We start from the raw sequence: 12495 nt of genomic DNA, 5'->3' as shown, positions 1-12495 counted from the left end.
TGTGGTTTTTCCACAATTAAGTTGATAGATGGCACAGGATGCAGTCAACTGCTTCTTCACAATCATCTAACCTGAAATTAGACACATGGTTACTGAATTTCCTGGTTTGTTATATGGCAAAATATTGTGCTTTGAGACAATACAACATTAATAATATGACTATTATGTGACTTAATGAAATGGGAAAAGCCACATTTGATCTTTTAAATCAAATCAGAAGAGATTATTACTGCAAATCTTGTTTTATAACAATTATTTATGTATTATTATTATTATTATTATTATACAATCTAGCAAAAACGTATACCTTAAGCATTGGGTTAAAGGTTTCTTTTCTGCTAAACAAAATAAGATGCAGATTATAATTCCCCATATTTAGTCACTGACACTGTTATCAGACACTATGACCACTTCTCCACTTTTCAACCTATGTTCATATTTGGTCCTCACTAATGTTCATGATGAAATAGTTCTTCTCATTCAGCGTCTCAGAGGAGGGAAGTGGGCAGTTCACCATGTGACATCGTCGTTAGGCAGATTGTTTTTAAACAACATTAAAAAAATATATTATCGTGAGAATGATGGATTCCCCATCGATGACTAAGAAATTATTTCCCGGGATAAAAATGGTATTCATTTTTATTTATTCTTCATCAAATGTCTCCGTAATCTCTATATGCTCGTTATTAAAAGTTACCCCTCATCATTTTATATTTGATTGAATACTGAACATTAACAATAACCATGAATATAGCCTATAGCCTATATACCTTATAGCCTATAAATGCCTTACGTTTTTTTTTTTTTTAGATATTACAGTATTTATGATATTACAGAATTAACCGAATGTCTAGTGATTTACAGATTCTTCTTTGGTTTATTATGAACTATAAACCACTTAAACCCAGACTTGGCTTCGCGCAACAGGACGCCATGCTGCAGAGTGCAGAGACTGTGCGTAACGCAGGTGGCCATATGGGCACCAAAGTGCCAGATGATGTGGTAAACATAATCAGACATATGTCACATATGATTCAATATTATTATTGATATTATGATATAGCCTATATATGGTTTTATGTGATCATTTCTTTTAGGCGCTCATTGGTCAATTAATTCACCTGCGGTGGAGCTATCCGATTAAATCGACAATAGAAAACAAGATATTTCTTTTTTTTTAATAATATATAGGTATGGTACAATTGAACAATTGGTTAAATTGAGTATAGTAGACAAACATGTACATGGAATTCGTGTGTGGTTAATTGTACAAAATGGATTCACTAAAGCTAACACACATCAGAATTAGCCTACTGTCCCCTAAAGAAAATATGAAATGGTTCTATAATTGTAAATAAATAACCATCTACACTGAATATATAAATGCAAGGTTTTGACTGATAAAGTGCAAATATAATGGGGTATAATAATGAAACATTTACCTTACAAACCAAATAGCTTTACAGTATAAATTACTCGTTTTAACACTATTTCTTACATGTTGTCAAAATAAACATTTGTTTTGCAACATTCAGCGATTATAATAGTGATAATGTTGGATATATTATTATTTTTCGTTAGCCAAGCACAACAAATTTACAACTATAAGTCAGAGAAAGGCAAAAACCTTTAAAAAATGCTTGAATAAATATTGACATGATAATACTTTTTTATGTAATATTTTTGTGTGTCAATATTTCGTCTCTGGGTAGATTAAAAAGGCCAACATTTAGACAGGGTAATTCAGTTTATAAAACAGCTTTTTTATTTTATTTTTTATTTACCTACTATAGTAAATGTTCTGGAGAGCAAATGTCATCTTCAATGTCGACATCGTCCTCGTTTTCCATGTATAAGTCAGGGTCCAGTCCGCTTTTTTGATCACTGTTTTTGTCATTAATTTCACTCTCACTCTCGCAGTTGTCTGACCTGTCCAGTTCACTTGGATTTTTCCGCACGTCCTGCGCTTTTCTCAGCTGTTTTTTATGCTTCATCCGTCTGTTTTGAAACCACGTTTTCACCTGCGCATTTAAAAGAAAATAGAATAATTTAATCCACTTGTCTATTTTGGAAAAAGTATTGAATGCACTTGATTTGCAACGGCTTAGCATCGGATTGATCGCATTTAGTCGGTTTTTGTTACCTGTGTTTCAGAAAGACTTAAGGCCGTTGCCAGCTCCACTCTCTCTGGTGTAGAAAGGTATCGCTGGATTTCAAATCTCTTCTCCAGACCAGATAACTGGGAGTCAGAGAAGACCGTCCGTGCCTTCCTGCGCCTGCAGTGCTTGCCCGGTAACTCTGGGTGATGCTGAAATAATGCCGGCATTTGCATGCCTGTCACATAGAATATATCAGTTTACAATATCTTTCCCCCCTTATTTTTAACTTGTCTCTATTGTATAGCCTAATTCACGTATAGGCCATAGGTTTACACATTTGGCTTATAAGCTATACATTACATATTTCAGAGACATTCAGTTGCGCATAGGCCTACTGGAAATTCCAGTCAAAAAATTCGGTCAATGTTCTTTCGCACATTTTGGAGATTGTATAGGCTTTATAGGCCTAGTCACTGAAAATTGTTTTGTGTTATACGCTAACGGACAACTTTTTATACAAAATGGTAATGATGTCAACATGCACATGCTGCAGTGCAGCCTACTTACCAGATGAGAAGAAATACTGATGATGGTGGTCCGGTTTGTGCAGAGGATGGTGTGGATGAGGTGCCAATATCGGAGCTGGCATCAGTGGATATCCATATTCCAGGATGGGCATTCTGGAAGCGAGGGACGTGGTGAACGGTGTGTGGAAAACTTCTCGCAAAGGCTTGGGTTTGTGCAACAAGATATCCTCAATGAAGAACGACGTCGACCTCTGCGTTTGCAGCTGTGGCGCCGGAGACGTGTAAAGACTCATTATGATAATGATTATTTTATTAAGTTTTTTTAAACCAACTTCAAAGTAACGTGCATCTGTTTAGTCTATGTCTGTCTGTAAGTGCAGTCTTCCAAAGCAGCGACCGCTTAAACTGTCTGCAGCCCGTATAAACAGTGAGTGAGTGGGAGTATTGTGCAGCGTTCATCGGTATTAGGAGTCGGTGGGAGACAGATTACTATTTATTCAAAGAGAATGGCAGATTGTGAAATTGATTTGTAATCAGCCAATGGCGCGCTGGTGGGGCGGGCGGTAGTGATTTTATATGGGTAATAATAAGAGAGGGGAGGGTCGCTCGCCGTGGTGCTGAAACCTCACTGCCATGCAGCCGCTCACAACTGTAGTTCACTCTAACTTGCTTTAGTTTAGTTTTTTCTCTTTATGCGCACATTGAGTGTATAAGCCTATGCTATTTGGTTTTAGGCCTATGGTGCGTGGAAGTTAGTTTTGCACAATACTTTTTGTTTAATTTGTTTGTCGTGGCGTTCCGCTCCTTTCCCATTGAAAACCATTGCAAAAATAGTTTTTTTGCCTTTTGTACAATGTTATAATTTTAGGCTGGTGCAGATCAGAAATACTTTTTGCTATTTGATCAGTTAATGGTGTTAACCTGTGAGTTTATGTTAAAAAGTTAAACGTAAAGTTCTGTATGCTATAACAATCATAAGTGTTTGTTCAGTAACAGGGGCCATGCTTGCCCGTCTCTCCAGCTCCTTAGTAATCAGAATATACATTTTCAGGTGGGCATTTTAATTCAAGCATGAGACAACCCACATATCAGTTCCAGTGTTCCAATTCCATTTGAACGAGTTCACATTCCCTAGAAATGTATCGGCTACTATACGTCTTCAACCGTTTCCCTTTCATTTGACATTTTAGAAGTGTCAGCCTGTTTCACAGCTCCCACGAGAGGACTGTGCTATGAGCCACTAATAATTCCACCTAAATTGGCTGTAATTGTTGGTATTAAAATCTGGGAGAGTACAAGTACTGCTCCTGTGTCATTATAGGCGACGGAATACGTAGTATATAATTTGTTGATATCGTGTTGTCATCACATTTCCAATCATGGTGGTTAATGTGTGAAAGTGTCTTAATGTAGGCAGAATTCCTGCTGCAATGCTATTAGGCAATTAAGTGAGATGTTAGAGCGGAAGTTGCAATCCTTCTGCTGCTCGAGGACAGGATTTCCATTTGATCAGGCAGAACAAATTAATTACCGGAATCAATTACGCACGCCGCTGTTGCACCGCGTCCACCAAATACATAATTATGCCTGGGCATATAAGGCCATGTTGCATGAATCTGTCTCAAAATGTAAATTTGTATGAGTTTTAATTAAATGCTCGGAAATACAACGACTTTTGTCAGAGGAATATAAAAGTATGTTTGATTAGTGTTAAGCAGACATGACCCTCACCCATATCATATGGGTAAAATCTGGAGCTATAGTGCATATGGGCCATATGCATAGCTCCAGATTTGACTTTGACTGGCTAATAATCATTGTGGCCGAAACATATCCCGTGTTATAGGATGTATAAAGTGGCTTGATAGTCAGTTCATATACAAACCCCTAAAATTGCCGTATGCAGCTTCGTTTCTTTGACAATTGGAGTTACTGCCCAAAGCGGAGCGCGGTGACCATGTGCGTCAGTCTCTCTTTATAGAGCACACCACCAGGCAGGATAACAAGCTGCTTTAGAGGGAAATTAGAAAGCAAATGAACAAATGGTGATGAAATCGTCTTTACGTGGAGAGTCAATAGGATCCGCTCCTGAGGTGCAGTTAAGCGGCTTTTATTAGCCATTTCATCAAGTACATTTTTGAGCTGGTGTGGCAGTGCGTCAGCCGTATAAGTGGCACATTTCGATAAGAGGCTTGCAGTTGCAACACTGCATTTGGTAATATGGCTTAGTTTTCAACTAGCACCCTTGCTAGTGAACTGGGCTATAGGCCTATCTAGATCTAAGGATCACAATTGCTTGGAAAGTATAGGCAGGTGGGTTTTGTGAAAGTTAGAATGTTGACAGTAGGCCTAACCTAAATGTATATGGATATAATGACAAGAAGCTACAATATGTATAGGTTATTGGGTTATAGGCTATGGTTGGAACATTTAGATGCATGGCCTATTAAATATGCCGCAGAAAATACTAAGAACTTCCGCTTTCACGAACTCTCATGCATAATATAATATAATATAATATAATATAATATAATATAATATAATATAATATAATATAATATAATATAATATAATATAATATAATATAATATAATATAATATAATATAATATAATATAATTTAATCATACTATTATTGAATAATTAATATTGAATAGGACACATATGGTGCAGGTGCATTGCTCCAATCATGCTATATTTCGTTCTTAACTTGAATTAAGTTGCATCGTCTCTCTAATTAGCCAAGCGATTGGAGTGATCTATTTTGTATCGTTAGGCCTTGATACGATTCGGAGTCAAATGTTTTTCAGTTTAAACGAAATTCCGTGTCCCGTTAACAATCGGAAATAATGTCAATACAAATGGTTGGCTATTCCAGGATTTGGTCAGACCATCGATTTATTTTTCCAGTAGGCCTATAAAGCAATTATATAAATATTACACATAGGCCTACAATCCCATGGTATTATTCAATATAGGCAAAATTATACAATTTGGGATATTATTTGGTTTGGGCATGGGGAGAACGTCTCAGTCTCACTGAGAGCGGTGTGATATAGCTAGCCTATAGCTTACAAAAAGCGGTGTGATATAAAAATATGATGAGCTAAGCTTTCATATTTTATGGCCTGAATATTTTGAATAGTTTATATGAATAGTTTAGCTGCTTGTAGGTTACTGATAATACAACTGGATGTAGTAAATACGTGTAGGCGAGTTCTTAAAAAGCAACGTTATGAACAAAGCATGACACATGACACATTCCCCAATTTCCAATTGCATAATCTTTTTTATTGTTATCAATTAAGGAGGTATAACTTTGGGTCCATGTTGGTGGACATGTTCAGCACACAGTTCTGATGCAGGTCCAATAATCCATGCTTCAGGTCTTCTAATGAGAATTAGAGCTTCTGGGGCATTCATGCATCCGATAGGCACACATATAGAATATACCTAGAATAAAAAAGACAAGTTATATATCTGGTCAATCCATTTAACCAGTAGGTCCAGTATCAATTCGGTGGGGTTTGGAACGTTTAGCAGCACAGTAACGTATGGCCTGCCAATGGCTCACGTAGTGTCCAATTATAGTAGCCATTATTGGTAACACCTGTTTACTCTACCGATATGTTTGGTTGCCGTGTATTAAGGTATACTGTTATTGCAAGCAGGAAACTTATGTTTGCCTATTTAAAATTGATTTAGTAATTCGAAATTAGCTCACATCATGGCTCACATACACATTACACAATACACATGCGAGCATGCGTCACTTCCTGGTTTCCAAGCCCCGCCGTGATTATGAATCCAAGATGGTGGGTGGCCACCAAACTGAATTGAACACACACGTCCTCTGATGTTTTGTATTATTTTGATATGTGTATGTTTTCTTCTGCGGACAACACGTCACGAACAGTAAGTAGTCTACTATGCATACATAATATATTGCAGCTTGCAGTCCATATTCAGTCAAGTATTTACCATCACGTTTGTTGTTATGTTAGCCTAATTGTAGCCTGCACATCAGACAGACTTATATTTGACATTTCTAACTGAATATGATATGACTGTTGAGTGAAATCTTCATGATGAAATTAAATATGAAATATTCATGATGAGGCTTATAATTGTAGTGGACTGAAGTGAACGAAGTATATCTTCCACAACTGATTATGACTCTGTATTCAGATGCAGTATAAAGAACACAACCAGAGACAACAGCTCCACAACTGAAGGCCATGAAGACATTTAAAGGTAATCATCAAACACAAGTTGCTCGTATTTTGAGGTATTTGTACTTTACTTGAGTATAATTCAAATTTCAAATACTTTTACTTCTACTTTTACTTCTATCTTGGATCCAAATATTGTACTTTTAACTCCACTACATTTATTTGACATCTTTAGTTACTAGTAGAATTTGATTATTATTACAAAACATACATTAACCACTTCAGCTCTAGGTATATACATTTTGGCCATTTAAACTTGAAATGGGACATTCCACACAATGAGTACTTTTACTTTTGGTACTTTAAGTACATTTATTTTGAAGCCAATACTTTTGTACTTTGAGTCTTTTACTCAAGTACATTTCTGTATGGCAGTATTGATAGTTATACTATGTGAGTACTTTTTCCACCACTGCAATACGATATGCTGGGTATGTTTGGTGTGTGTTGAAAACGACAGTGAATGAAAACACTGATATCACCAGCATCACTTAACATAATTCATATTGTATAATATTGATACATTGAGTTGAGTAGGAGATGGCCTGTGTTCATGTTTACCTGAAAAGAAGGTGAGCACCACTGACACCCAGCCAATGATATAGGACCAGGAAAACCTCCAGTTTCCATAGCGCTTCCCATAGTAACTAATTGTCACACCCGTGTACACAGCCATTGCTAGAAACACTAAAAAGCCTGAGGAAGGACAATGACAAAAGGTTACTTACAGTAGCATTATATAATATAAGTAGACGTTCATTGATTAATGGGTTTCAGTGATATAGTTTTCATGTGCAGAAGGACCACCTCATTCAGCTGCTACCATGTACTTACTAGTAACAGAAATATGTTAGTGTGGTTTGGTAGAATATTTTACTGGAAGTGCTAATGAGTTCAGTCACTATATTAAACATGGATGGGCCATTTACAATTTACAATTTAATTGGCACAATATAGATTTATAAGCTAGTTTATGTAAGACTCTGTGTCCCAAAGTCTAGCACTCATGTAAGCTTACTAGAACTTCTGACATTTTAAGAAAATCCCCAAATGCTAGGGTGCATATAATCTGTTCCACTTATTTTTTGAGTGGTGCAACCACTCCCTTACGGAGCTATGTGTGTGGCTGGGTGGGTGGGTGGCTGGGTGGGTGGGTGCGTCTGAGCACGAAAACAGCATGGTTGTTTTTCACCACCTAACACACACGCACATAACTCGGACACGGGGCGGCTCGCCCTGGGTGCGTTCCTGTGGGTCCGCCCCATTTTGTTGTGTTCTTAGAAAACTAATTGCAGATTTGCCAACTGGAAAGCTTTTTGGTGGAGATATTTGGATTAATATCGATTCCCAGGGGAGTTGAGCCTACAATGTGACGTCATTTGAGGTTCGGGGTGGCGGGTACCGTCCTAATGTCGGCTCTTCGGTGCTACTGAAAATTTCTGACGAGCCGAAATCATTTTGGCACTACAGTGCCGAAACAGCGGTAAAATAGGAGTATGAATCGGCCCTAACCCTCCCACGCACTCAGATCAGCCAACGCAGGGAAGCTGGAAGTACATTCACTAAAAACGCTGGGACAATGCTCCACACATCCAAAACTCTTTTCCCTTCTGGCTCCAAAACTATGGAATGCACTCCCAATCTTCCGCCGTAGTCTGAAGTGAAAACCCACCTCTTCAGACTCCATCTTAGCCCGTAGCACTTGCCATAGCCTCGACAACCTTACATGCGTATGAAAAGGCTTAACTTTTGTAAAGTAGCATAGGTTCATTATATAGATATTCCACTGTTAGGTTCTTAGTTTACGTAGTATTCTTGAAGACTATTTTTATGTATATTTGATGTATTACCATGTGTTCTTTCTAGACTGTAAATCGCTGTGGATTAAGAGCATCTGCTAAATGCCTAAATTGTAAATTTGGTTGTTTCTTATCTAGGCAAGGCAATGTCTTGGTTACAGGAAGTAGTATGGAAGTAAATGGTGAAAAGACTCCAAAGTGTCATATTAGTCTACTTTACATGCTCTATACACAGGACAATATTTATTATCCAGGGAAACCACCTAGTCAGTAGTAGTTGATTATCAAATAACAGCTTTGTTGAATTGCCAGCAGGAGAAATGCAGGGTGTCCAGTTTTTCCTATATTAGTCTAATTATAAAGACAACCAGAAGCTGATGTCTGCTTCATACAAGAGGATAATGAAACCATAACCCTTCTTCTTTCATAGATTCAGTCCTTTTGTGAAGGCACTAGACATCCCTGCTTCATTGTGGAATCAAATAATGTTTTCATGATGTGGTTGGATGGCTGTGATTAGACTGTAGAAATATAATGCAACATTTCCATTAACAAAATGCCAGTGTAAATGCACAAAAAAACCAAACAAAGTTATTGTTATTAGTATTATTATTTTCATATGGACTGATAATGTAATATACAGAGAACACACCACAGCAACCACCACGTGAAAACAGAATGGACTGCAACTTACATGAGATGAAAAACAATATGCCTGCAGCAAAGGTTTTGTCAAATCTGTCGAAGGACGAGTAGTGTATGAAGGCCATGATGCCGATGATGATGCCAAGGAAACATGCCAGCAGGGAGAGGATCATAAGGGCGCGGGTAGCGTCGAGGTGGGCTGGGGACAGGGTCAAAGGTCAGGTCAATATAAGTTGGTAGTTATTATCGTGATAAAAAACGCGCACAATAATCATATTTTAATTTATCATGAAATTGTCCTTGTGATGTCATACGCTCTTATTTCACTCTACACAAATTGATTCACCATTATATTTTTGCCGAACATTCCCCCCGAATAGGGATGCTGGGGGTTCAAGTGGTTAACAAAAGTGTCATTTTAAGTTTTAAGCATATTTTTAGTAACGCGATAATATCACAATAGGTTTTGCCACAATAATATAATTTTCACATCGTCTCATCCCTAAATCGAAGTAACCACAGGGGGAATAATTTGTGTCATCATGAGCCGGTTCAACTCCAGTGTAAGTAGACCATTTTGATAAAGAATGGGAAATGCAAGTATTGGTTTACAAGTTGCAATGGAAACCAAGCCTGCATCGTGCACGGTAAAAATCCTTTGTCCTGTGAGTGTTGCAAAAGGTTGCATTTGTACACTCGTAGTGACAAATGGATCAATTCCTCATGCAGGAGTTTACTGTGTGCAGGCGCATGGTGCATTCTAGACTTTACCAATGCTGTCATTGTGCGGGAAGCATTTCCCCGGCATGCAGTAACGCCACAGGCCCTGGTGCATGTAGTTGCTGGACTGTCTGTACTGCATCCAGTAATCGGTTGCTGTGGAAACGATCAGGAGGATGTTCCCCACGCCTGCACAGAACAGCCCTCCGCCCATAAAGCTGTACATCCTGCACCTGTCCTGGAGGCATGTGCACGAAGAAAGACACACACACACACACACACACACACACACACACACACACACACACACACACAAGGTCAGTTAAAACCAGGGGTCAGTGGCAGCCCCCCTCACTCGTCACACCCACTTCAGGGAGAGAGGGTCTAAGTGTCAGTAATTGCGTTGTAATGAACATATTATTGCCACTGGATTGATCTGTGGGGTCGCTCGGGTGCGCATGGCATACTTTGTTCTCCATGAGATCACTCAAAGAGTGGCATTTCCATGGGCACTTTATAGAAGAAGAAGAAAAACCCTGATAAAATGCTCAACCAGTGGCCGGAGAGCAGCTTTGATACTTGATACATCTATTGCTCATGAGTCCACCTGGATGCAGCAACTTATGACCCCTCCCTGTTTTTAATGGAGATCCTTCTGGCTCAGTATTTCTAAAGGAGGATACAGATGGTGAAACAGAATATTCATTGAATTGCTGGGAGATCACATTCATTCTCATGCCTCCTTCAATATAAAAGATTTGCTGCTTATGTTTCTCCATACAAACCACAGTTCAAAGCCTCTTCATGGGTCTATAGGTGGCTGGCTGCCTAATAGTATTACACATGTTCCATTCAGTTTCACTTCAAAGGCTTTATATGTCTTTTTCTTTTTCATTGTCAAGTAATAGTTCTAGGGATTGCATTTTGATGTGACTGAAGTCTCAACCCTATTTTCTAGCTGCTAACATTGGGGAAAAAAACACAACTGAATGGCATGTATGCCTACTGTATTTTCCTTAGATGTTTGACATTCCTGCCTCTATTTTGCCCAACGTCTGAAGGAAAGACTAGTGGATTAAATGAGAATGTGAACTGTTTGTCAGAGACTAAATTAATATGATGGGAATAGCTTTTGTTTTTACCTTTTGTTCAGTTACCAAAATCTGTACAATTTCCAAATAAGGTAATTGTAATAAATATTAAACGTAATAATTAATAATCTATTGTGAAGGAGTTATATGGAATCCCTACATTTAAATTAAACTCCGTATTTCAGTTTGTAATCATTTATCATCAATTCTAAATAAGTTTAAATTGAGAAACAAAAATACACATGGAGATTAGTTTTGGTGGTGTTTACTGCATGCTTGTCATTTATTCTTTGCCATAGAAACCTGTTTCAGTATTCTTTCACACACCCCATGTAACCCCACATGTGTAATTGGCATATCTTTTTCACCTTCAGGAAGTGCTCAATATGATTCAATCATTAATCTACTTTATACATGGGTCTCTGTAGAGCTCATCCAATTTGTAACTTGTTTCTCATAAGTCTACTATTTGCTGTACACCACCAATAGTACATCTGGAGTATCTTCACACATAAAAGGCATCTTAGCGCTGTACAAGAGATGTTAACCGGCAGATATGCAATCTCTGTGAGCTTGTAGATCAGATATTGTTGCAATTAATCTCACAAAGTATGTAGGTTTTTTTTAAGGATTTGTGTCACAGACTTGTGGTCCCTACTTATATCCACCTGTTAAACACTCTTTACATTTAGGGAATTGCATTCACTTAAACCCCCTATTTTCCATTAAACACTGGTTAAAGTCAACATTGCCCATGGAGTACTTAGCACTGGGTCATATCATGTTTTCTAGATTACAACAGAGGAATGGAAGTCTAAATTATTTTTAAATAAATGAATACACTCACACTTTTTTTTACATCATTGCACAAAATTAAATATCAACTTACCTTGTTCAACCCTTTAATAGACGTTTATGAAGACAGGGTTGCCTGACAAAACAGAACAAGATCCTATAATGCCAAGACAGGCAGATTTCCAGCAAGCTAATAGTACTAGCGTTTGAGTGGGTGAATAGGGGAACCGGGGCTACAACAAACAGAAAGCCCAGACAAAAGGCCCAGTAGATGGCTGTCCAATCAGCGTGGGCCAGTTTTGTCATTTGGGAATCTGCTGAAAAAACAGAAATGGCCAAAGCTTGGCAAGTTGAAGTAATACTGATGACTGCATGGTTTTGATTGAAAGTGGACAGCTGAACTCGCTTCAATAGAGAGCAAGTGAGGCATTAAATTTGACTCTAGCCACTGCTACTCTGTGTCAGGAGTGTTTTTATTATATATATATATATATATATATATATATATATATATGATCAAAACAATCTGAAAGTACAGTATTATTATATAAAAGCCAAACATAATTATACTACTTTGGTATAAGTAAA

General features: G+C 37.8%; 2 protein-coding genes across 2 annotated transcripts; both read right to left on the bottom strand.

The window, feature by feature from the left end:
* Positions 1-1787: 1787 nt before the first annotated feature.
* On the bottom strand, positions 1788-2919 carry bsx (brain-specific homeobox; the record flags this gene model as incomplete). The annotated part of the gene is made up of 3 exons (XM_083759490.1): positions 1788-2021; positions 2144-2334; positions 2667-2919. The coding sequence occupies 3 exons, from the start codon at positions 2917-2919 to the stop codon at positions 1788-1790; spliced, it is 678 nt and encodes a 225-aa protein (XP_083615616.1).
* Positions 2920-6016: 3097 nt separating this feature from the next.
* On the bottom strand, positions 6017-10247 carry lim2.1 (lens intrinsic membrane protein 2.1; the record flags this gene model as incomplete). The annotated part of the gene is made up of 4 exons (XM_083784082.1): positions 6017-6078; positions 7419-7553; positions 9351-9500; positions 10073-10247. 4 exons carry the CDS (start codon positions 10245-10247, stop codon positions 6017-6019), a joined length of 522 nt encoding a protein of 173 aa, XP_083640208.1.
* Positions 10248-12495: the final 2248 nt, after the last annotated feature.

Source organism: Protomyctophum parallelum (genome assembly GCF_964188405.1).
Source record: "Protomyctophum parallelum genome assembly, chromosome: 1".
In the NCBI taxonomy this organism is placed as follows: domain Eukaryota; kingdom Metazoa; phylum Chordata; class Actinopteri; order Myctophiformes; family Myctophidae; genus Protomyctophum; species Protomyctophum parallelum.
This window is presented reverse-complemented; position numbering and strand designations above follow the sequence as displayed.